A 26243-nucleotide genomic window follows, 5' to 3' on the forward strand; every position below is an offset into this window, starting at 1 on the left:
GATTAATCGCGATTAACTCCAGGATTGCAGTGTGATTAATTGCGATTAAAAAAATTAATCTATGCCCACCACTAGTATAAATGTATGTATAAATGTATTTCAGAGTACCAGACCTCTGTATTCCTTCGAGGACTCCTGTGACTATGTGTACGACAGCATGTGGTCTCCTTCTCATCCTGCTCTGTTCGCCTGCGTTGATCTGTCTGGACGACTGGACCTGTGGAACCTCAACAACGATACTGAGGTACACAAGCGCACACACACACACACACACACACACACACACACACACACACACACACACACACACACACACACACACATACACATACACACACACACACACACACACACACACACACACACACACACACACACACACATACACACACACACACACACACACACACACACACACACACACACACACACACACACACACACACACATACACACACACACACACACACACACACATACACACACACACACACACACACACACACACACAAATGCACGCTGTCTGGACTACTGCATCCGTGGTATGGAAGATTATAGGACTTTTATTAACTGCAAAGATTGCCGTTGGTCATTTGTATTTTAATTTGTACTATTTTTATATTTTAATTTGTACTCCTCGCATTGTGTTTTCTAGTGTTTGCAAAATAATCGATCACAGTTTACAAGTTTGCGCCATCATGTCTGATTTGACCCTCGCCAACTTAAATTGTATTTTACATCTTGCAAACGTAACGTGTAAGAATTCACACACGTCTCTGTAAGCACGGCTAGCACAATGTGTAGAATGGAGTCTCACTCCTCGCGTGTACAATGTGCGTGTGCGCGTGCGCGTGCGTGTGCGTGTGCGTGTGCGTGTGTGTGTGTGTGTGTGTGTGTGTGTGTGTGTGTGTGTGTGTGTGTGTGTGTGTGTGTGTGTGTGTGTGTGTGTGCGTGCGTGCGTGCGTGCGTGCGTGCGTGCGTGCGTGCGTGCGTGCGTGCGTGCGTGCGTGCGTGCGTGCGTGCGTGCAGGTCCCCACAGCCTCCATCAGTGTGGAAGGCTCTCCAGCGTTGAACCGAGTCAGGTGGTCTCACAGCGGCAGAGAGATCGCTACGGGAGACTCTGACGGAACGGTGCAGGTGTACGATGTAGGAGAGGTGAGTATTCCTTCTCTAAAACACCCTGGACCACGCTCCACTCTTCTCCTTTTTCTAAAATACCCTGGACAACGCTCCACGCGTCCCAGACTCTTCTCCCTTCTCTAAAATACCCTGGACAACGCTCCACGCGTCCCAGACTCTTCTCCCTTCTCTAAAACACCCTGGACACCGCTCCACGCGTCCCAGACTCTTCTCCCTTCTCTAAAACACCCTGGACAATGCTCCACGCGTCCCAGACTCTTCTCCCTTCTCTAAAACACCCTGGACAACACTCCACACGTCCCAGACTCTTCTCCCTCCTCTAAAACACCCTGGACAACGCTCCACACGTCCCAGACTCTTCTCCCTCCTCTAAAACACCCTGGACAACGCTCCACACGTCCCAGACTCTTCTCCCTCCTCTAAAACACCCTGGACAACGCTCCACACGTCCCAGACTCTTCTCCCTCCTCTAAAACACCCTGGACAACGCTCCACACGTCCCAGACTCTTCTCCCTCCTCTAAAACACCCTGGACAACGCTCCACACGTCCCAGACTCTTCTCCCTTCTCTAAAACACGTAAATGTGTTGTAAATCTGACCTGGCTGTTGTTTTCTCCGCCCCCTTTTTTCTGCAGCAAATCTGCGTCCCGCGGGCCGACGAGTGGACGCGCTTCGTGCAGACGCTGGCCGAGATCAACGAGAACCGAGACGAAGGCGACGAGCTGGCGGCACAGCGCCTGATGTAGAGAGGTCCTGGACAGAACCCTGAGGAACGCCCCGGTCATCTAATATATAAAATAATACACTGTCTGGGGTTTAAATGGTTAAAAAAACACTACTGCATGGAAACACAATGCTACAAAACTACTTCCTGTTCCACGTCCCCTACTTCCTGTTCGCACCTCCTCCACTTCCTCCTCTGGCGTAGCCAGACAACTCTTTACAGAGTCTGGAACTACAAGCCAGACAGGAAGCTGAGTCTGGAACTACATCCCAGACAGGAAGCTGGCATTTCCGTTCACGGAAATATCTTTTTTTTAATTATCTTTACATTTAACTTTTTTTGAGGGGTGCTAGCCCCTCCCCTAGCCCCTCCCCCTAGACCCTCCTATGACCAGCTTTCCTCGTTTGTGTAAACACAAACGTTGGCTTGTGATTTGATGATCACCCCATAGAGATGATTTGATTGGCTGAGCAAAGTACATATTGAGGATAAAAGTGAGGGCAGGAAAGTCTGGATGCAAATTGTGATTGGCCGGAATGAGATGATGAATGAAGATTAGAGCGCCCCTCACTTCACACGGGTGTGATTTTTAATATCCATTTCTGCTAAGCAGAAATGGATATTAAAAATTCGTGATCAGAGCTTCCGTTGCTCCAGACTGTATGACGGAAGCATTTATATTTGACTCATGATCAGAGCTTCCGTTGCTCCAGACTGTATGACGGAAGCATTTATATTTGACTCATGATCAGAGCTTCCGTTGCTCCAGACTGTATGACGGAAGCATTTATATTTGACTCATGATCAGAGCTTCCGTTGCTCCAGACTGTACGACGGAAGCATTTATATTTGACTCATGATCAGAGCTTCCGTCGCTCCAGACTGTATGACGGAAGCATTTATATTTGACTCATGATCAGAGCTTCCGTTGCTCCAGACTGTACGACGGAAGCATTTATATTTGACTCATGATCAGAGCTTCCGTTGCTCCAGACTGTATGACGAAAGCATTTATATTTTACTCATGATCAGAGCTTCCGTTGCTCCAGACTGTATGACGGAAGCATTTATATTTGACTCATGATCAGAGCTTCCGTTGCTCCAGACTGTATGACGGAAGCATTTATATTTGACTCATGATCAGAGCTTCCGTTGCTCCAGACTGTACGACGGAAGCATTTATATTTGACTCATGATCAGAGCTTCCGTTGCTCCAGACTGTATGACGGAAGCATTTATATTTGACTCATGATCAGAGCTTCCGTTGCTCCAGACTGTATGACGGAAGCATTTATATTTGACTCATGATCAGAGCTTCCGTTGCTCCAGACTGTATGACGGAAGCATTTATATTTTACTCATGATCAGAGCTTCCGTCGCTCCAGACTGTATGACGGAAGCATTTATATTTTACTCATGATCAGAGCTTCCGCTGCTCCAGACTGTACGACGGAAGCATTTATATTTGACTCATGATCAGAGCTTCCGTTGCTCCAGACTGTATGACGGAAGCATTTATATTTGACTCATGATCAGAGCTTCCGCTGCTCCAGACTGTATGACGGAAGCATTTATATTTGACTCATGATCAGAGCTTCCGCTGCTCCAGACTGTATGACGGAAGCATTTATATTTGACTCATGATCAGAGCTTCCGCTGCTCCAGACTGTACGACGGAAGCATTTATATTTGACTCATGATCAGAGCTTCCGTTGCTCCAGACTGTACGACGGAAGCATTTATATTTGACTCATGATCAGAGCTTCCGCTGCTCCAGACTGTATGACGGAAGCATTTATATTTGACTCATGATCAGAGCTTCCGTTGCTCCAGACTGTACGACGGAAGCATTTATATTTGACTCATGATCAGAGCTTCCGTTGCTCCAGACTGTATGACGGAAGCATTTATATTTGACTCATGATCAGAGCTTCCGTTGCTCCAGACTGTATGACGGAAGCATTTATATTTGACTCATGATCAGAGCTTCCGTTGCTCCAGACTGTACGACGGAAGCATTTATATTTGACTCATGATCAGAGCTTCCGCTGCTCCAGACTGTATGACGGAAGCATTTATATTTGACTCATGATCAGAGCTTCCGTTGCTCCAGACTGTATGACGGAAGCATTTATATTTGACTCATGATCAGAGCTTCCGTTGCTCCAGACTGTATGACGGAAGCATTTATATTTGACTCATGATCAGAGCTTCCGTTGCTCCAGACTGTACGACGGAAGCATTTATATTTGACTCATGATCAGAGCTTCCGTTGCTCCAGACTGTACGACGGAAGCATTTATATTTGACTCATGATCAGAGCTTCCGTTGCTCCAGACTGTATGACGGAAGCATTTATATTTGACTCATGATCAGAGCTTCCGTTGCTCCAGACTGTACGACGGAAGCATTTATATTTGACTCATGATCAGAGCTTCCGTTGCTCCAGACTGTATGACGGAAGCATTTATATTTGACTCATGATCAGAGCTTCCGTTGCTCCAGACTGTACGACGGAAGCATTTATATTTGACTCATGATCAGAGCTTCCGTTGCTCCAGACTGTATGACGGAAGCATTTATATTTGACTCATGATCAGAGCTTCCGTTGCTCCAGACTGTATGACGGAAGCGTTTATATTTGACTCATGATCAGAGCTTCCGTTGCTCCAGACTGTATGACGGAAGCATTTATATTTGACTCATGATCAGAGCTTCCGTTGCTCCAGACTGTATGACGGAAGCATTTATATTTTACTCATGATCAGAGCTTCCACTGCTCCAGACTGTATGACGGAAGCATTTATATTTGACTCATGATCAGAGCTTCCGTTGCTCCAGACTGTATGACGGAAGCATTTATATTTGACTCATGATCAGAGCTTCCGTTGCTCCAGACTGTATGACGGAAGCATTTATATTTGACTCATGATCAGAGCTTCCGTTGCTCCAGACTGTATGACGGAAGCATTTATATTTGACTCATGATCAGAGCTTCCGTTGCTCCAGACTGTACGACGGAAGCATTTATATTTGACTCATGATCAGAGCTTCCGTTGCTCCAGACTGTACGACGGAAGCATTTATATTTGACTCATGATCAGAGCTTCCGTTGCTCCAGACTGTATGACGGAAGCATTTATATTTGACTCATGATCAGAGCTTCCGTTGCTCCAGACTGTATGACGGAAGCATTTATATTTGACTCATGATCAGAGCTTCCGTTGCTCCAGACTGTATGACGGAAGCATTTATATTTGACTCATGATCAGAGCTTCCGTTGCTCCAGACTGTATGACGGAAGCATTTATATTTGACTCATGATCAGAGCTTCCGTTGCTCCAGACTGTATGACGGAAGCATTTATATTTGACTCATGATCAGAGCTTCCGTTGCTCCAGACTGTATGACGGAAGCATTTATATTTGACTCATGATCAGAGCTTCCGTTGCTCCAGACTGTACGACGGAAGCATTTGGAACATTGCGAGAGGCAACAGTCTGGCAACGCGAGACTAACCTACTTCCTGTCCTCATCGTCCTCCACTTCCTCTTACAAAGAGCTAGAATGACTAAAACAATCTGCTTTTTGCAGCAGTTTTTACACAAATTTTTCCATGTTTTTACACTTCTATCTATTCTATCTACAAACCGTTTGGTAGAACAACGTGATGTAATAATCACACTGTACAAGAATCACTATCGACTTTTTCTACAACTTGACTTACAGTACTGTTCTGCTCATTCTATCTCTATGGTACTCCTCCTCCACCAGACCCATAGGGGGCGCTCCTCCACCAGACCCATAGGGGGCGCTCCTCCACCACCAGACCCATAGGGGGAGCTCCTCCACCAGACCCATAGGGGGCGCTCCTCCACCAGACCCATAGGGGGAGCTCCTCCACCAGACCCATAGGGGGAGCTCCTCCACCAGACCCATAGGGGGAGCTCCTCCTCCACCAGACCCATAGGGGGAGCTCCTCCACCAGACCCATAGGGGGCGCTCCTCCTCCACCAGACCCATAGGGGGCGTTCCTCCACCAGACCCATAGGGGGCGCTCCTCCTCCACCAGACCCATAGGGGGAGCTCCTCCACCAGACCCATAGGGGGCGCTCCTCCACCAGACCCATAGGGGGCGCTCCTCCTCCACCAGACCCATAGGGGGCGCTCCTCCACCAGACCCATAGGGGGCGCTCCTCCACCAGACCCATAGGGGGAGCTCCTCCACCAGACCCATAGGGGGCGCTCCTCCACCAGACCCATAGGGGGCGCTCCTCCACCAGACCCATAGGGGGAGCTCCTCCTCCACCAGACCCATAGGGGGCGCTCCTCCACCATCTATATTTAATTGACTTGTTTTTTGTTTGTTTTTAATGCAGATCTTTGTACTTGCACCTTTTTATTACCGTTGGAGTGTTTTATGCCTATTAATATTTTCTTGACACAAGAGTCAGTCAGGTGTGTGTGTGTGTGTGTGTGTGTGTGTGTGTGTGTGTGTGTGTGTGTGTGTGTGTGTGTGTGTGTGTGTGTGACCCAGGCAACAGCCCAGCTTTAATGATCTTAAATCACTTTATTTTAGATCGTTTTTTAGTAATAGTACAACATAAACATTACAGAGACTTTACTTGTCACTGAGCAATACTTTAAAACAGTTGTCATGTTGCACACAATGTCTAACATTGCTGATATTTGCGCTGCCCTCGTTGAAAACAATGTGTTTCAAACTCCAGCAAGCTAACGTTGCGTTGATAGCTTGTAGATCAGTTTGTATATCAGTAGTTTTTGGCTAGCGCTAGCTACACCGTCGTACAGAAGAGTAGCGGTGAAGCTAACACACACACGCGTCGTACAGAAGACAATTATATTATAAGGCCACATGGGAAGTACATATTTGAGATTCTCGTACATTTTTCTCTTTAATTCCCACGACTTTATTTTCTGAATCATGAGCACTGCGTAAAAAGCATGGAATACGGATGTGTATGTTACAGGAAACTCCCGTTAAACTTTCCAACAAACTCCGGTAAACTCCCGAGTTGTACCATCACATGTGGCAGCGGTGGCCGAACGGATAGCGGCGCGGTCTTGATACCGGAAGGTTCCCAGTTCGAATCAGCCGTCCGACACGTTCAAATTACCACCGCTGAAGTGCCCTTGAACAAGGCATTGAACCACTACGATGAAATGTGTTCTATGAGCAGGGCCTGGCTGGAAACAAGTTCTTGAGCTTAGCCCAGATACCCTGGGTAAATATAGATTTCATTTCATTTCATTTCACACCTGTATATTACCGTATATTAACTGTATATGCTGCTAAACTTGAGGTTTACGGGCAAATCTAGTGCCCATAATTGCCTCTCTTTTCACGCAGTGGAGGTTAATTTAAACATCAGCTTTCTGATTAGATTCATTCGCAGAACTCAGAGATTTTCTGTCAGAATTCTTAGGATAAAGTCATACAACTCCGTCCTCTTCTGTCCACATGAAGGTGCTAGTATTGTCTCACATGTACCGACCGCATCGCATGTACTGCGCCGTACGTTACGATACGTGACGTAACGTAGCGTAGCATACGTTAGCGTACCACACCCTCCTGACTGTTGTGTCACCCTGAAGTTTATTTTTAACCACTGCGATATTTAATATTTATTTATTCGTATTTAAACATTTGATGTACTGTAAAAAAAAGAAACGCTCTCCTTGCTGCTTCTCTGCGAAACCCGAGCTGAACATTCCTGACGTTATTTTAGCTCAACGTTATTTTAGCACTCCAGCTGAAACTTATTCAACACTAATTTACACTAAATTACACTAATTAACACTAGCATTAATGAACACCAGCGGAACATTTAATTAAAGGTGGCCTTACACTAGCCGATTTTTTTCAATCTGAAATCTGAGAGCACCACACACTACAGGGTAATCGGAGCGGGGCAGAGCAAATATCAAACATTCTTGATGTTGATCGGGCCGATCCACGATCGCGCTTTGAGCGGCCCCGAGCAGATCGATTGAGTCGGGCACCCCCCGAGCGTCAAAAAATGCCCGATTATCGGCTAGTGTAAGGCCACCTTAACTGTAGACCGTTTTCTGAAATACCCGTTTCTATATCAGTGGTGCTCAATATATCATGTCAAGGACCCCAACAGTGATCTGTAATGATATGTAATGATATGTAATGATATGTAATGATATGTAGTGATCTGTAATTGGCCGCCGACCACCATCTGAAAATAATGTTCCAGTTAAAAACGTTTAAAAAGATTTGCGACACATTTTCAGTTTCTCAAAAATAGCAGATCTACAAGCTCGTAGTGCGGCACTCGGTGCCGCGCTATGAGCTTGTAGATCTGCTATTTTTCAATAGCTTAAATACAGAGGACGACCTCGAGATACAGGCTGAGGACAACCTCGAGGAAAGCGTTGGCACGTAGCAAACGTTTTGTAAAATGTTTGGATATAATTTACAGTTTTTGGCTGAATTGATTTTGTTGACAAAAAACAAAAAACAAATGTCTAGCATGACATACATCTAATGTATGCAGGACGTCACGTGACAAAAATAACAGATCTACAAGCTAACAACACGTTTCACTGTGGTACGTCGTTAGCTTGTAGATCTGTTATTGTTATTACTGGTGTCAGATTACTATAGGACTAAAAAATGAGGTCAAATACTTTGGAAAAGTTCTGGAAGTTAACATCCTGAGCGCCATAAACGGAGGGAAATGTCATTCTCCGGTCGGGACGTCATCCAAAATGTTCCCCCACATTTCAGTGGATGAGATCGAAAATGTTAAAACGTGAATAACTCTTGATCTAAATCAATCCGTCCAATTCTAATCAAAGATCATATGTTAGAGTTAGACGGCCCACGCGGTCCCGTCGCTAGTCGCGTTAGAATTAATCATACCTCCCGTTGTTGTCGATCGCCTCAGGGGTGTCTTCTAGCTACTCCAGCCACATCCAAGATGGCGCCTGGTGCGTCGCTAAATGTGCTCCGTTGTTGATTTAATGGTCCTAAACACCCGTTTGGGGTGTTAAGTGTTAGAAATGTGTGTGAGTCCACTGAGCTCTGTGAGGTGACTCTGTTACCACCCTGAGTCACCGAGCTCTGTGAGGTGACTGTTACCGGTTTTATTCTGGAACAACTAACTCCACATTCATTTGTTTTCCTGTGCGTATGTGTGTGCGTGCATGCGCGTGCCTGTGTGGGTGCGTGTGCGTGCCTGTGTGGGTGCGTGCGTGCGTGTGCATACGTGCGTGTGCGTGCGTGTGTAACACTAGTCCTTCATTAACAGGATGTGAATGAAATTCAAACGTGTATAAATTTCAGGATTTATGCTTCCTGAACTTCCTGCTTCCATTCCGTCCATGTAGCTCAATTAACTAACTCCTATTAAAATGATTCCAAAACCATGACAATGATTCCTGTGTGTCTTTCAGGGGCGCTAGCCCCTCCCCTAGCCCCTCCTATATACAGGTTTAATGTTTGTCTTTAGTTCAATGTTTGTTTAGTAAACGCCACTGACAATGAAGGGAAAATGTAAATATATAGGAGGGGCTAGCACCCTCAACATATAAATATATAGGAGGGGCTAGCACCCTCAACATAAATATATAGGAGGGGCAGCACCCTCAACATATAAATATATAGGAGGGGCTAACACCCTCAACATATAAATATATAGGAGGGGCTAGCACCCTCAACATATAAATATATAGGAGGGGCTAGCACCCTCAACATATAAATATATAGGAGGGGCTAACACCCTCAACATATAAATATATAGGAGGGGCTAGCACCCTCAACATATAAATATATAGGAGGGGCTAGCACCCTCAACATATAAATATATAGGAGGGGCTAGCACCCTCAACATATAAATATTTAGGAGGGGCTAACACCCTCAACATATAAATATATAGGAGGGGCTAGCACCCTCAACATATAAATATTTAGGAGGGGCTAACACCCTCAACATATAAATATATAGGAGGGGCTAGCACCCTCAACATATAAATATTTAGGAGGGGCTAACACCCTCAACATATAAATATATAGGAGGGGCTAACACCCTCAACATATAAATATATAGGAGGGGCTAGCACCCTCAACATATAAATATATAGGAGGGGCTAGCACCCTCAACATATAAATATATAGGAGGGGCTAGCACCCTCAACATATAAATATTTAGGAGGGGCTAACACCCTCAACATATAAATATATAGGAGGGGCTAGCACCCTCAACATATAAATATATAGGAGGGGCTATACTAGCACATCTCAGAGAGGCTTTGCAACAAAAAAAAAAGTGAAACTGAAAATGTATTTGTGTAGACTACAGTAATACTACTAGTACTAGTACTAGATTACCATAGTAGACTCTCGAGTAAAATGTCTAGGTTTTGTGCCTTGACCTTTTTTTGCTATTTCTGAATTGGAATCCTGAGATTTTTTATTTTTATTTTATTTTTCAAATATATTTAGTTACACTTATGTTAACTTTATGAACTTAATACAAATTCAAAATTGGACTTAAAAGGGCCACATTAAGTAATGTTGGGGCCGCATGTGGCCCCCGGGCCGCTAGTTGCCCGTCTATGATCTAAAGGTCGTAGGTCACCCTCCTGTAGAAGTACAGGTCCCCAGGTCGTCTAAAGGTCATCTAAAGGTCGTAGGTCACCCTCCTGTAGAAGTAGAGGTACCCCAGGTCTTTGGGGGGGATCTTGGAGGTGCAGACCTTCTGGTCGTTGAAGATGACCCATCTAAAGGTCATCTAGGGGTCGCAGGTCACTCTCCTATAGAAGTAGAGGTACCCCAGGTCTTTGGGGGGGTTCTCGGAGGCGCAGACCTTCTGGTCGTTGAAGATGACCCATCTAAAGGTCATCTAGGGGTCGGAGGTCACTCTCCTATAGAAGTAGAGGTACCCCAGGTCTTTGGGGGGGTTCTCGGAGGCGCAGACCTTCTGGTCGTTGAAGATGACCCATCTAAAGGTCATCTAGGGGTCGGAGGTCACTCTCCTATAGAAGTAGAGGTACCCCAGGTCTTTGGGGGGGTTCTCGGAGGCGCAGACCTTCTGGTCGTTGAAGATGACCCATCTAAAGGTCATCTAGGGGTCGCAGGTCACTCTCCTATAGAAGTAGAGGTACCCCAGGTCTTTGGGGGGGTTCTCGGAGGCGCAGACCTTCTGGTCGTTGAAGATGACCCATCTAAAGGTCATCTAGGGGTCGCAGGTCACTCTCCTATAGAAGTAGAGGTACCCCAGGTCTTTGGGGGGGTTCTCGGAGGCGCAGACCTTCTGGTCGTTGAAGATGACCCATCTAAAGGTCATCTAGGGGTCGGAGGTCACTCTCCTGTAGAAGTAGAGGTACCCCAGGTCTTTGGGGGGGTTCTCGGAGGCGCAGACCTTCTGGTCGTTGAAGATGACCCACCCTGAGTCGTCCTTCTTGATGTGACAGACGTAGTGACCGCACAGCGTGCTGGAGCCCATGTGACTGATGAAGGCGAACAGCTCGTAGCGGCCCGGCCCGTCCCGGGGGGGAGGGGCCTGCGAGGGAGGGGCCGTGGGCTCTGTGGTGGAGGGGAAGGGGTCTTCGGGGTCCTGGTTCAGGATCCAGTCCAGCGCTCGCTCCACGTCAGCGTTCCCCGTGGCCCTGAGCGCTCGGACCGCCTGTTCTCGGCTGAAGTTCATCTCCATGATCTGCGACACAAAGCGCTCCTCGGAAACGCCCCCCTCCCCCCAGTGGCCCGCCCCTGTGGGCGTGGCCAGCGCCAGCGGTGGTGGTGAGGAGAGGTCCGGGTCTTCGCTGTGGTCCATGAGCCAGTTGACGGCGGCGTCTACTCCCCTGCCGTCCGTTTGGCGGACGGCCTTCCTGCACGCCTCCCGGGAGAAGCCCAGCTCGCACAACGTGGAGAGCACCTCCTCGTCCACCTCCTCCTCCTCCTCCTCCTCGGGGAGCAGCTCCTCGCCGGGCCGCCGGCCCGTCCCCCGTAGCGCTGACAGGTCCAGAGAGTCGGGAACGTCGATGCTGACGTCCAGCTTCCTGGGCGTGAGGTCGGCGCCGCTGAAGGTGAACTTCTTGACCGCGATGACCAAGTGGTCGGGGAAGGAGGCGAAGCGCGTGGTCTTGGTGGCCGTGGTCTTGGCGCGCGCCGCGGAGCTCCAGAAGTCGGCGAGCGTCTCGGGCTCGCTCAGAGCCGCCATGCAGGCCGAGAACGGCACGCGGGCTCGAACCGCCGAGCCCTCGGGGGCCTCCCGCAGCTCCGCCAGGTTGGTGGCCCGGTCCATGGGCACGGGCAGCTGGAGGCTGTAGTCCGCCCGCCGGGCGTACTTGGCCCGGCGCGAGCTCCCGCACTCGATCCTCTCCTCCACCAGGAAGCGGAAGGCCTCGGCCGGGTCGGGCCCGGCGCCGCGGTGCCGCTCCGCTAGGTCCAGGACGTGCATCAGGAACTCCTGCGCGTCCTGCTGGCGGTTGGTGGAGAACTCGGCGTGGCCGCGGCCCACCAGGGCTTTGAACATGCGCGGCGCAATGCCCACCTGCTCACCCGACGCGTCGTTCTTATCCCCGGGGCCGCCACAAGGTGGCGCCGCTCTGGAGAAGTCCCCCGACAGCAGGCCGCGGCCCAGCTTGGCCGTCTGCATGTTGAAGTCCTGGGTGGGGTCGGCGAGGGGCGCCTCGTCCAGGAACCGCTCAGCGTCCGTGACGTACTTGCTCCGGAAGTCGGGCACGGTGAAGAGGACCTGCATGACGGCGTTCAGGTAGCAGGAGTTGCCCAGGTTCCTCATGCCCGTCAGCCCCGGGCCGCTGAGCGGGCGCAGCGCGCTGCCCGCCTCCTGAATGGAGTCCCACTCGCGCTGGTTGACGGCGAGCTCCAGGTCCGTGATGGTCCTCTCGGTCTTCTCCGAGGCGTCCATGTCCAGGCCGAAGTGCGCCAGGTGCTCGCGGAGCCGCGGGTCCAGCACCATGTCCTTCTCCTCGTACGAGTGGATGTCGGCGCCCTCGGGCGTCACCGTGCCCAGTTTGACGGCCAGCGGGAAGCCCGTCTGGTGGAAGTGTTGGACCGCGTGGTCGTTCCCTTCTAGGACGCCGTACTGGCTCCGCCCACACAGGACCTTCCCGTCCGTCAGGTTCATCCACAGGTTCTGCGTCAGGCCACACCCCTCCTCCTCGCAGCGCCAGGGCCCGGCCACGCCCACCTTCACTCCGTTGTCGAGCTGCCTGAGGCCGGTGGCGTGGCGAGAGGCACGCCTCTCCTCGCCGTCCCACTGCGCCACCCGCAGGCCGTGAGAGGCCGAGTCGGCCGACAGGATGGCGTTCCAGGAGCGGCCGACGGCCTCGCGCACCTCCTCGGGCATGGCGCGCAGCTCCTCCGAGGTCACTTCCTGTCTGTCGGGGAAGAGGACCAGCGTGACGCGCTGCTCGTACTGTGGCTCCGCCTCCACGTCGAAGCCTCCCTCCACGCCGATGGCGAGGCGCGTGGGAGGGCTCTTCTTCTTCATGCTCTGGTGGTCCCGCTCGCCGCCGTCCTCCTCCTTCTTACGGGTTCGGAGGATGTGCAGGTAGGCCCGCTGGCCGGTCCGGGCGTGGTGGCACTCCACGTGCGCCACGCCCAAGCCCAGGAAGCTCCTCATGCACACGTAGAGACCGCCGGCGGTCTCGGGCGACGAGAAGGACAGGACGCACTCGTCCTTGTGGACGCGGACGCCGTAGCGAGGCTCCCGGATAGTGGACAGCTCCGCCATCAGAACCTCGCTGGTCGCTGCCATGATGGCCTCGCTGGTCCTGCCTCGGTTTGGATAATATGTAATATGTACAGTACGTATGTCTTATAGTATAATGTATAGTATGTATATATGTCTTATAGTATAATGGTCTTCTTTGAGCTGAACGGAAGGCTGTACGACGCTGAGTTGAACTGTGTGTGTGTGTGTATATATAAATATATAGGAGTATATGTATATTTATATATAGGTCAGTAGGCCTTCACGATTGGTTCAAATGCACCACGGTATGCTGCAGCTCAGAAATGCCAGAACCTTAAATAGCCTATAGTGATGACTCAGCATGACGTCATCTTCCTTAGTTACTGTTGCTAAGACCTTATTCTACTGAAAACCTCCTTAGTTACTGTTTACATACTTACTTACGCCGCCGTCAACAAGCGATCTCCAGGCATCTCTGTCTTGGTATGTTCTCTCCAGCTGGTTCCATCTCTGTCTTGAGCTGTTCTCTCCAGCTGGTTCCATCTCTGTCTTGAGCTGTTCTCTCCAGCTGGTTCCATCTCTGTCTTGGTATGTTCTCTCCGGCTGGTTCCATCTCTGTCTTGAGCTGTTTTCTCCAGCTGGTTCCATCTCTGTCTTGAGCTGTTCTCTCCAGCTGGTTCCATCTCTGTCTTGAGCTGTTCTCTCCAGCTGGTTCCATCTCTGTCTTGAGCTGTTCTCTCCAGCTGGTTCCATCTCTGTCTTGGGATGTTTTCTCCGGCTGGTTCCATCTCTGTCTTGAGCTGTTCTCTCCAGCTGGTTCCATCTCTGTCTTGAGCTGTTCTCTCCGGCTGGTTCCATCTCTGTCTTGAGCTGTTCTCTCCGGCTGGTTCCATCTCTGTCTTGAGCTGTTCTCTCCAGCTGGTTCCATCTCTGTCTTGAGCTGTTCTCTCCAGCTGGTTCCATCTCTGTCTTGAGCTGTTCTCTCCAGCTGGTTCCATCTCTGTCTTGAGCTGTTCTCTCCAGCTGGTTCCATCTCTGTCTTGAGCTGTTCTCTCCAGCTGGTTCCATCTCTGTCTTGGGATGTTCTCTACAGCTGGTTCCATCTCTGTCTTGGGATGTTCTCTCCAGCTGGTTCCATCTCTGTCTTGGGCTGTTCTCTCCAGCTGGTTCCATCTCTGTCTTGAGCTGTTCTCTCCAGCTGGTTCCATCTCTGTCTTGAGCTGTTCTCTCCAGCTGGTTCCATCTCTGTCTTGAGCTGTTCTCTCCAGCTGGTTCCATCTCTGTCTTGGGCTGTTCTCTCCAGCTGGTTCCATCTCTGTCTTGAGCTGTTCTCTCCAGCTGGTTCCATCTCTGTCTTGGGCTGTTCTCTCCAGCTGGTTCCATCTCTGTCTTGAGCTGTTCTCTCCAGCTGGTTCCATCTCTGTCTTGAGCTGTTCTCTCCAGCTGGTTCCATCTCTGTCTTGAGCTGTTCTCTCCAGCTGGTTCCATCTCTGTCTTGAGCTGTTCTCTCCAACTGGTTCCATCTCTGTCTTGGGATGTTTTCTCCGGCTGGTTCCATCTCTGTCTTGAGCTGTTCTCTCCAGCTGGTTCCATCTCTGTCTTGGGATGTTCTCTCCAGCTGGTTCCATCTCTGTCTTGGGCTGTTCTCTCCAGCTGGTTCCATCTCTGTCTTGGGCTGTTCTCTCCAGCTGGTTCCATCTCTGTCTTGGGATGTTCTCTCCAGCTGGTTCCATCTCTGTCTTGGGATGTTCTCTCCAGCTTGTTCATCTCTGTCTTGAGCTGTTCTCTCCAGCTGGTTCCATCTCTGTCTTGAGCTGTTCTCTCCAGCTGGTTCCATCTCTGTCTTGGGATGTTCTCTACAGCTGGTTCCATCTCTGTCTTGAGCTGTTCTCTCCAGCTGGTTCCATCTCTGTCTTGGGATGTTCTCTACAGCTGGTTCCATCTCTGTCTTGAGCTGTTCTCTCCAGCTGGTTCCATCTCTGTCTTGAGCTGTTCTCTCCAGCTGGTTCCATCTCTGTCTTGGGCTGTTCTCTCCAGCTGGTTCCATCTCTGTCTTGAGCTGTTCTCTCCAGCTGGTTCCATCTCTGTCTTGGGCTGTTCTCTCCAGCTGGTTCCATCTGATGATGGAAACGATCTTTGTTGGCACCCCGTAATGTCGGAGAAGATTCCAGACTGGAGGGACTCTCTGTCCAGGCTGTCAAAGGCTTTCTCATAGTCCACAAAGTTGATATACAGGCCAGGGGGGAGTTCCACTCTATCGACTGCTCTACGATGATGCACAGCACTGCAATCTGGTCTGGGCAGGATCCATCCTTACGGAAACCAGCTTGTTCATCACGGAGTCGTGCATCGATGAGCTCCTTCGATCCAGGGAAGGTCCTGCCAACCTTCCCTGGCACTGATAGCAGTGATCCCTCTATAAAACCTTCCCTGGCACCGATAGCAGTGATCCCTCTATAAAACCTTCCCTGGCACTGATAGCAGTGATCCCTCTATAAAACCTTCCCTGGCACCGATAGCAGTGATCCCTCTATAAAACCTTCCCTGGCACCGATAGCAGTGATCCCTCTATAAAACCTTCCCTGGCACTGATAGCAGTGATCCCTCTATAAAACCTTCCCTGGCACTGATAGCAGTGATCCCTCTATAAAACCTTCCCTGGCACCGATAGCAGTGATCCCTCTATAAAACCATTACATTTGGACAAGTAGGTGTGGCCTCTATTTGGACAGGTAGGTGTGGCCTCTATTTGGACAGGTAGGTGCCCGGAGGCGTGGCCTCTATTTGGACAGGTAGGTGCCTGAAGGCGTGGCCTCTATTTGGACAGGTAGGTGCCTGCCTGGAGGTGTGGCCTCAGGTAGGTGCCTGGAGGCGTGGCCTCTATTTGGACAGGTAGGTGCCTGGAGGCGTGGCCTCTATTTGGACAGGTAGGTGCCTGCCTGGAGGTGTGGCCTCAGGTAGGTGCCTGGAGGCGTGGCCTCTATTTGGACAGGTAGGTGCCTGGAGGCGTGGCCTCAGGTAGGCGCCTGAAGGCGTGGCCTCTAGGATCTCTACGTCAGTCGAAGGATGATGATGATGATGATGATGATGATGATGATGAGGTGCCAATCAATATGACATCATCAGCATGACATCAGAGAACCACAAGGAATCTTATTACAGCCTCATTCATTATGAATGTAGGTCAGTCTATGACATCACAACCTGTTTATATTTGGGCATATGAACAGATGGATTGGCTGTTGCTAGGCTACAGGTGAGGTAAACAAAGGCCTCCTGTTATATCTCTTACAGTATATATACCGTATGTTGTATCTCTTACACCACCAACAATAATATCAAACCGTATAAAACTAGGAGCAGCTTCAGCCAAAAGCAGTTCTTAAAATACATTTTATGTTGTCCATAGTTTGTCCAGCTGAAACCCCACTGGTAGTTATTTAACATGTTAGACGGCCCCGGCAAAGGCCAGGCGGGTAAGGACTTCAGGACCAACCTGATCATCAACTACCTCCCCCAGAGCACCACAGAGGACGCCCTGATGACCCTGTTCAGCAGGATCGGCGTGGTGGAGACGGCCAAGGTCATCCGCGACAAGAACAAAGGTCACAGCCTGCAGTACGGCTTCGTGAACTACGTGAACCCGGCCGACGCGGCCAAGGCCATCGACACGCTGAACGGACAGAAGCTCCAGTCCAAGACCATCAAGGTGTCGTACGCCCGGCCCAGCTCCGACGCCATCAAGGACGCCAACATCTACGTGTGCAACCTGCCCAAGACCATGAACCTGGAGGACGTGGAGAAGATGTTCCAGCCGTACGGGACCATCATCAATGCCCGCATGCTATTGGACGAGGAGGGCAAGCCGCGGGGCGCCGCCTTCATCCGGTTCGACAAGCGTGCGCAGGCCGAGGAGGCCACCAAGCAGCTGAACGGCACCAAGCCTCCCGGGGCCACCGAGGAGATCAAGATCTCCAAGCCCATCCTGTGCATGGGACCAGACTCAAAGGTCAAGGTGGCCAAGGTGGTGGACGCGGCGCACGTGCACGCCGAGGCGGAGCTCATCACGGCGCCGTACAAGCTGGTTCCGGCGAGCGGCGCCTCGGACAACCGTGTGAGCGTCCCGCGGATCTTCATCTACAACCTGGGCCAGGATGCCGACGAGGAGCTTGTCCGCACAATGTTCGGCACCTTCGGCGCCGTCACCGACGTCAAGGTCATCCGGGACTTCCGCACCAACAAGTGCCGAGGCCTGGCGTTCGTCACCATGGCCGAGTACGAGGAGGCCATCGAGGCCATCGCACGCCTCAACGGACACCGCGTCGGAGACAACGTCCTGCAGGTGTCCTTTAAGATCGAAGAGGGCGGCGGCGGCCGGGAGAGAGAGTCTGGCAAGACGGCCAAGAGAGGGAGAGACACGGTAGACGACCCGGACAGAGATAACCGGGCGCCTGACGGTCATTATCACAGAGAGAGGGCCGTGTTCAGACCCTACGACAAGCACCTGAGGAGACGTTAGTTACTGAAGACAGAGGGCCGTGTTCAGGCCTTACGACTAACCCAGCCCAGGTGGGGACTGGACGCTGTCCTCAGCCAAGGTGGGGACTGGACGCTGTCCCCAGCCCAGGTGGGGACTGGACGCTGTCCCCAGCCCAGGTGGACTGGACGCTGTCCCCAGCCCAGGTGGGGACTGGACGCTGTCCCCAGCCCAGGTGGGGACTGGACGCTGTCCCCAGCCCAGGTGGGGACTGGACGCTGTCCCCAGCCCAGGTGGACTGGACGCTGTCCCCAGCCCAGGTGGACTGGAGGTCCCATTCAAGGACTTCCAGTTTGATATTCACTCCATACTAACCCCAACCCATGTGACCCAGTGATAACCCATGTGATTTTGTAACAGCTTCCATTCATTGTTGTAAATATTGTATTTGAAACTGAAGGATGATCAAATAAACTAAACATAACCCATGTGATAACGTACTTCCTCTCTCTATGCAGAGAGAGGCCTGTCCTGATCCTTACTCTATGCATGGAGTCCTTTATATCCCATAGCTCGTCCATCCTGGCTATGGGTCTTTGAATTTATATAGATATGTACTGAATATAGATGAACATCTGTTACATCCATCTTCAACCGCTTATCCGTAATCTGGTCGCGGGGGCAACAGCTCCACCAGAGAGCTCCAGACTTCCCTCTCCAGAGTAACATTAGGAACTTCCTCCCGGGGATCCCGAGGCGTTCCAAGGCCAGTGTGGAGATGTAATCCCTCCATCTGATATTCATACATATATAGATAAATATATGATAATAATAATAATAATATTATTATAATGTGTGATGAAAGCTCTGTACTGTAATACGATCCAGGATAGATTGTTTACCAGAATTAAGTTTGGCGAAACTAAAGGATGATAAATGGACGCCCATGCATTGAGTGACTCCCTATTGGCCACTTCTCTGGTCACATGATGGATGGAGTGACTCCCTATTGGCCACTCCTCTGGTCACATGATGCATGGAGTGACTATTTCCGTGTTAACCATAGGCATAGAAAGGTAGACGCCTCATTGGCAGCTGCAATTCACTGTCACAGTCACAGTCACGTGACTCACGTCTACCTTTCTGTGTCTGTGGAGATACAGACGGCCCAGAGCCGGACGAGGAGTCTACCTTTCTGTGTCTGTGGAGATACAGACGCCCCAGAGCCGGACGAGGAGTCTACCTTTCTGTGTCTGTGGAGATACAGACGGCCCAGAGCCGAAGGAGGAGTCTACCTTTCTATGTCTGTGGAGATACAGACGGCCCAGAGCCGAAGGAGACGTCTACCTTTCTATGTCTGTGGAGATACAGACACCCCAGAGCCGAAAGGAGGCGTCTACCTTTCTGTGTCTGGAGATACAGACGCCCCAGAGCCGAAGGAGACGTCTACCTTTCTATGTCTATGGAGATACAGACGGCCCAGAGCCGAAGGAGACGTCTACCTTTCTATGTCTGTGGAGATACAGACGGCCCAGAGCCGAAGGAGGAGTCTACCTTTCTGTCTGTGGAGATACAGACGGCCCAGAGCCGAAGGAGGAGTCTACCTTTCTATGTCTGTGGAGATACAGACGGCCCAGAGCCGAAGGAGGAGTTCTACCTTTCTGTGTCTGTGGAGATACAGACGGCCCAGAGCCGAAGGAGGAGTTCTACCTTTCTGTGTCTATGGAGATACAGACGGCCCAGAGCCGAAGGAGGAGTTCTACCTTTCTGTGTCTGTGGAGATACAGACGGCCCAGAGCCGAAGGAGGAGTTCTACCTTTCTGTGTCTGTGGAGATACAGACGGCCCAGAGCCGAAGGAGGAGTTCTACCTTTCTATGTCTGTGGAGATACAGACACCCCAGAGCCGAAGGAGGCGTCTACCTTTCTATGTCTGTGGAGATACAGACGGCCCAGAGCCGAAGGAGGAGTCTACCTTTCTGTGTCTGTGGAGATACAGACACCCCAGAGCCGAAGGAGGCGTCTACCTTTCTATGTCTATGGTTTTAGCTGCTGGTGTCCAACAGTGGTCACCCCCCCCCCCCCCCCCCCCCTTAACAGCGAATGCCTTTGAGAATGTAAATGATGATTAGTAGAAAAGCAGAACCTGAATAGAGTAGAACAGAGTAGAACAGAGTAGAACAGAAGAACATGTTCTTCAGTGTCTGCTGCAGTAGACACTGTTTTCTTCACAGTAACACCTTTAATAACCAATGGACTTCCTCACTCCATTCTGATCGTGGAGTGACATCATCATGTGATCCCCAAGCAGGAAGTGGCTGTGCATCTTGCAATCCACGAGTAGCGCTAAAGTCTCCTCATTTACATATTAATTTATGTCCTTAGAATTTAGAATCAACAGAACCATTAGTTTCGTTCCGAGGAGGCTAAAGTCTCCCAGATCCACAGTAAGTAGAACTAAGAAACAGGGAACATTTTGCACATAGAATCACTGAACCGAGAGTGGTTCCCCAGCATCCTTAGGTCACGTGACCCAATGACCCAATGACCTAACTAACCGTGAAGGCCTAACCACCCAATGACCAGGACTTTAAGGTGAGAAACAGGAAGTAGTGATTAGAACTAGCTACCTCAGAAGCATGGCCCTTATCTTTCACAGTGTTGCAGTTGAAAGGTCAGTTTACTGACACAGTGACACACTTAACAGGAAACAGGAAACATTAAACAGGAACAAGAACATTTTCAAAACCAACGAATGAAGTGAACAAAAACCGTAAATGATCAACGTTGGAAAAAGGACAAAAAATACAATAAATTGGCCAAAAAAACCCAACCCCCAAAAAGAAAAGAAAAAATCTGGGGAAGAGATTTCCCAGACCCAAAAAAACCAACAAACGCCTCTCGAAGTCAACCCTACGTCCCCGTCGTGAGAGGCGGAAGCAGGTCAGGCTGACTAACAGGGCTCTGGTGACATGAATAATTATTAATAGTATCAATTATTCATCATATTAATAATATTAATAATTGGGTCAAATGTGGAGAACAATGTCTGTGACAAATAGCACGCCTCTGTTGTATGATAGTTAGGATGATAATTAACAACAAAGCATAAGTTAGACATATAATTGACTTTGGAAACGATCAACAATAATTATAACTTTATTGACTCATGTAGATGGGAACAGAACAATCACAATCAGCTTAATTGTCTCATGACAGCTTTACAGACGTAAAGAAGTGAGTGATTTTTTTTTATTTTTTTTAACAAAATCCATCATTTGTAGTTCTTTTTTTTGACAGTATTCATCATTTGTAGTTCTTTTTTGACAGTATCCATCATTTGTAGTTCTTTTTTAACAGGATCCATCATTTGTAGTTTTTTTAAACAGGATCCATCATTTGTAGTTCTTTTTTGTACAGGATCCATCATTGTAGTTTTCAGGACAAGCAGTGATTATGTGAGTCCATTCACAGGACCAACCGCAATTAAGGGGAAACTTAAGATAAATGGTTTGATCCCCGTTGGAGGAGATAAGATAAGTCCAGGTGTCATAATATTAATATAAGATATAATATTAAGATAAGTCCAGGTGTCATAATATTAATATAAGATATAATATTAAGATAAGTCCAGGTGTCATACATTTCAGAATGTTTATTTACCTGCCTCCACCCAGGAGAACAAAACTGACCATTTATGATAGTAGATTTTTTTTATTTTGTATCTATTGTAATTAGATTAGAGTGGTGGCTAATTAGATTACAGGCAAATCACAAATGTGATGAGGTCAGCACATTTTGGGGACATTTGGATAGGCTATGGCCAAATTTGAGTGTTTTTCGTGCTAAACTAATGCTTGGAATGGGTTCAGAAGCATGAAAACACCCTAGTTTGACACGTCACATGCATAATGAAATGAAAGCATAATGAAATTTAGAAAACATTGCCTTATAATAGGGTGTCAATGGTGGCATCTTGGATTATGGCCGAATCACCCCGGCTAGTAGACCTAATGTCCTGTCAGAATCACCCTGGCTAGTAGACCTAATGTCCTGTCAGAATCACCCTGGCTAGTAGACCTAATGTCCTGTCAGAATCACCCTGGCTAGTAGACCTAATGTCCTGTCAGAATCACCGTGGCTAGTAGACCTAATGTCCTGTCAGAATCACCCTGACTAGTAGACCTAATGTCCTGTCAGAATCACCTTGGCTAGTAGACCTAATGTCCTGTCAGAATCACCCTGGCTAGTAGACCTAATGTCCTGTCTGAATCACCCTGGCTAGTAGACCTAATGTCCTGTCAGAATCACCCTGGCTAGTAGACCTAATGTCCTGTCAGAATCACCCTGGCTAGTAGACCTAATGTCCTGTCAGAATCACCTTGGCTAGTAGACCTAATGTCCTGTCAGAATCACCCTGACTAGTAGACCTAATGTCCTGTCAGAATCACCCTGGCTAGTAGACCTAATGTCCTGTCAGAATCACCCTGGCTAGTAGACCTAATGTCCTGTCAGAATCACCCTGGCTAGTAGACCTAATGTCCTGTCAGAATCACCCTGGCTAGTAGACCTAATGTCCTGTCAGAATCACCCTGGCTAGTACACCTAATGTCCTGTCAGAATCACCCTGGCTAGTAGACATAATGTCCTGTCAGAATCACCCTGGCTAGTAGACCTAATGTCCTGTCAGAATCACCCTGGATAGTAGACCTAATGTCCTGTCAGAATCACCCTGGATAGTAGACCTAATGTCCTGTCAGAATCACCCTGGCTAGTAGACCTAATGTCCTGTCAGACTCACCCTGGCTAGTAGACCTAATGTCCTGTCAGAATCACCCTGGCTAGTAGACCTAATGTCCTGTCAGAATCACCCTGGCTAGTAGACCTAATGTCCGTCAGAATCACCCTAGCTAGTAGACCTAATGTCCTGTCAGAATCAGCTAGTAGACCTAATGTCCTGTCAGAATCACCCTGGCTAGTAGACCTAATGTCCTGTCAGAATCACCCTGACTAGTAGACCTAATGTCCTGTCAGAATCACCCTGGCTAGTAGACCTAATGTCCTGTCAGAATCACCCTGGCTAGTAGACCTAATGTCCTGTCAGAATCACCCTGGCTAGTAGACCTAATGTCCTGTCAGAATCACCCTGGCTAGTAGACCTAATGTTCTGTCAGAATCACCCTGGCTAGTAGACCTAATGTCCTGTCAGAATCACCCTGGCTAGTAGACCTAATGTCCGTCAGAATCACCCTGGCTAGTAGACCTAATGTCCTGTCAGAATCACCCTGGCTAGTAGACCTAATGTTCTGTCAGAATCACCCTGGCTAGTAGACCTAATGTCCGGTCAGAATCACCCTGGCTAGTAGACCTAATGTCCGTCAGAATCACCCTGGCTAGTAGACCTAATGTCCTGTCAGAATCAGCTAGTAGACCTAATGTCCTGTCAGAATCACCCTGACTAGTACACCTAATGTCCTGTCAGAATCACCCTGACTAGTAGACCTAATGTCCTGTCAGAATCAGCTAGTAGACCTAATGTCCTGTCAGAATCACCCTGACTAGTACACCTAATGTCCTGTCAGAATCACCCTGGCTAGTAGACCTAATGTCCTGTCAGAATCACCCTGGCTAGTACACCTAATGTCCTGTCAGAATCACCCTGGCTAGTAGACCTAATGTCCTGTCAGAATCACCCTGGCTAGTAGACCTAATGTCCTGTCAGAATCACCCTGGCTAGTAGACCTAATGTCCTGTCAGAATCACCCTGGCTAGTAGACCTAATGTCCTGTCAGAATCACCCTGGCTAGTAGACCTAATGTCCTGTCAGAATCACCCTGGCTAGTAGACCTAATGTCCTGTCAGAATCACCCTGGCTAGTAGACCTAATGTCCTGTCAGAATCACCCTGGCTAGTAGACCTAATGTCCTGTCAGAATCACCCTGGCTAGCAGACCTAATGTCCTGTCAGAATCACCCTGGCTAGTAGACCTAATGTCCGTCAGAATCAGTTGAGAAACAAAATAATCTAATTTTGTCCAACCTGAGAGGAATTCTTTACTTTATTTACTGGACTATTAAAGCATAAGGAAAGTTTGACATTTTTGACGTTTTTGCCTTTATAGGATGTTATTGTAGGATCGAAACTGGCCCCCGTATAATCTGAATCCCCCCCACCCCTTTTCCCCTCACTGTATATGTTTCTTTTCCCTTTTTACCTCCTTTATGATGAATTCCTGTTCGGTTCTTTGACTATATAGAAGTGTCTATTTGTACGTCTCTAAATGTTTTGATTAATTGACCCTCTTGTAAACAAGTGTAATGCTTTTTTGGTCGTCCACTCACAGTTAACAGTCTTTGTATTGAGTTTGTGCTTGAAATGTACTGTAATTCTACAAACTGTTAATAAATATTTAAATCAATCAATCAATCAAATCAATCACATTATCACATATAAACCTCTATAAAACAAATTGCTCAATACCTACAGCCGACAGCCGGTCAACAAGTGGATTCATGAATGTATGTATTGTATATATTGTATATATATTGTATTGTATATAGACAATATTTTAGGCCAATAAAATAGACTATATACCACATTTCCCACCCGTCCACCTCGGCTGCCGGACCATGAGTGAAAAGTGGATTTATTGACGACTTTCACTTGTACTGATACATTCTGTCCACATGAGGGCGACACAGACCGTTGGATAAAACCAGATGACCATGAACACTCATCCGAAGTTTCACAATCTGAGAACCAACCAGCAAATAAAGGAAAAGCCTTAGAGTTAATATATACTCTAAAGGAAAAACAGCCTCTTTTCCTTTGAAGTCTCGAGAGACTACCGGCTCTCTCTCTCTCTCTCTCTCTCTCTCTCTCTCTCTCTCTCTCTCTCTCTCTCTCTCTCTCTCTCTCTCTCTCTCTCTCTCTCTCGCTCAATTCAATTAGCTTTATTGGCATGAATGTAATACCTACAGTATTGCCAAAGCATACAATGAAGCAAAAAATAAAAATATAACAGAAAACAATATCAAACAATGACAAACATACAAATAGAACATTAACTTACACAATACAATATGCAAATGATCAAAATGTACAGTAGGCCTATTAAAGTCCACGCTGCCAGTCTAAGGCCCTCAGCATCATCAAGGATGCCTCCCACCCCAACAACAGACTGTTCCACCCTTCCCATTCACAGAGGAGAAAGGGCTACAGATGTTCCCATTCACAGAGGAGAAAGGGCTATATGTCTCAAGACTTCAACCACCCGATCCAGAAACAGCTTCTTCCCCTCAGTTATTGTCCTCTTGAACTCTCTGACCAAGAGATGAAATGAAATGAAATGAAATCTATATTTACCCAGGGTATCTGGGCTAAGCTCAAGAACTTGTTTCCAGCCAGGCCCTGCTCATAGAACACATTTCATCGTAGTGGTTGATGCCTTGTTCAAGGGCATTTCAGCGGTGGTAATTTTAACGTGTCGGACGGCTGATTCAAACTGGGAACCTTCCGGTATCTAGACCGCGCCGCTATCCGTTCGGCCACCGCTGCCACACAGATAGAGTCCCCCCCCCCCCCCCCCCGGTTCAAAACATGAACTCTTCACTGTCTGTACATACACTGTTTATTTCTTCTGCTTTGTATTAGTGGTACTACTACTATTGGTACACTACTAACACATTATGATTACTTTTGTACTGCATTGGAGTGATGCCAACATATCAATTTCGTTGTACATGTGTGTAAACTGTGTTCAATGACAAAATAAAATCCATCCATCCATCCATCCATCCAAAGTGTCCGTGATGTGTGTGTGTGTGTGTGTGTGTGTGTGTGTGTGTGTGTGTGTGTGTGTGTGTGTGTGTGTGTGTGTGTGTGTGTGTCAAGATAATGGTCACTAGTGTTGTTTTCTATGTGTCCCTCATTTTGTGACATGTAGTCACATACTGTGCAGCCAGCTGTGCTGCAGGTTCCTCTCCTAACAGAATGAATTGTTTGTCATTGTCATCTAGTTCCTTAAAATTTGGGATCAACAACTCAAATTTCCTAACATATTCTGCTCTTATATTATCATATTTATTGCATTTTAATAGGAAGTGTCTCAGTCTCTACCTCAGCTGAGGTACAATGACCACACACTCTCTGTTCTGGAGGTAGGTAGGACTTCTTGTGTCGTCCTTTCTCTA

General features: G+C 48.6%; 3 protein-coding genes across 5 annotated transcripts in view; 2 read left to right on the top strand and 1 right to left on the bottom strand.

Annotated features, from left to right (window-relative positions):
- LOC306919114 (dynein, cytoplasmic 1, intermediate chain 2a-like) overlaps nt 1-2574 on the top strand; it is a 32324-nt gene extending 29750 nt beyond the window's left edge. For all 3 annotated transcript variants that reach the window (XM_079531948.1, XM_079531949.1, XM_079531950.1), the window contains 3 exons: nt 104-244; nt 1030-1155; nt 1777-2574. In XM_079531948.1, the coding sequence (XP_079388074.1) occupies nt 104-244; nt 1030-1155; nt 1777-1887 (378 nt within the window). In that variant the 3' untranslated portion in view covers nt 1888-2574. The remainder of the gene's footprint in view (nt 1-103; nt 245-1029; nt 1156-1776) is intronic.
- Nucleotides 2575-10870: 8296 nt separating this feature from the next.
- On the bottom strand, nt 10871-13639 carry LOC306919110 (ubiquitin carboxyl-terminal hydrolase 5-like; the record flags this gene model as incomplete). Its single annotated transcript, XM_079531945.1, has 2 exons — nt 10871-10970; nt 11304-13639. The coding sequence occupies 2 exons, from the start codon at nt 13637-13639 to the stop codon at nt 10871-10873; spliced, it is 2436 nt and encodes an 811-aa protein (XP_079388071.1).
- A 3382-nt stretch (nt 13640-17021) lies between these two features.
- LOC306919111 (ELAV-like protein 1) lies at nt 17022-18427 on the top strand (the record flags this gene model as incomplete). Its single annotated transcript, XM_079531946.1, has 2 exons — nt 17022-18090; nt 18204-18427. 2 exons carry the CDS (start codon nt 17022-17024, stop codon nt 18425-18427), a joined length of 1293 nt encoding a protein of 430 aa, XP_079388072.1.
- Between the last annotated feature and the right edge of the window lie 7816 nt (nt 18428-26243).

This window comes from Electrona antarctica, assembly GCF_951216825.1.
Source record: "Electrona antarctica genome assembly, contig: scaffold_196, whole genome shotgun sequence".
In the NCBI taxonomy this organism is placed as follows: Eukaryota; Metazoa; Chordata; class Actinopteri; order Myctophiformes; family Myctophidae; genus Electrona; species Electrona antarctica.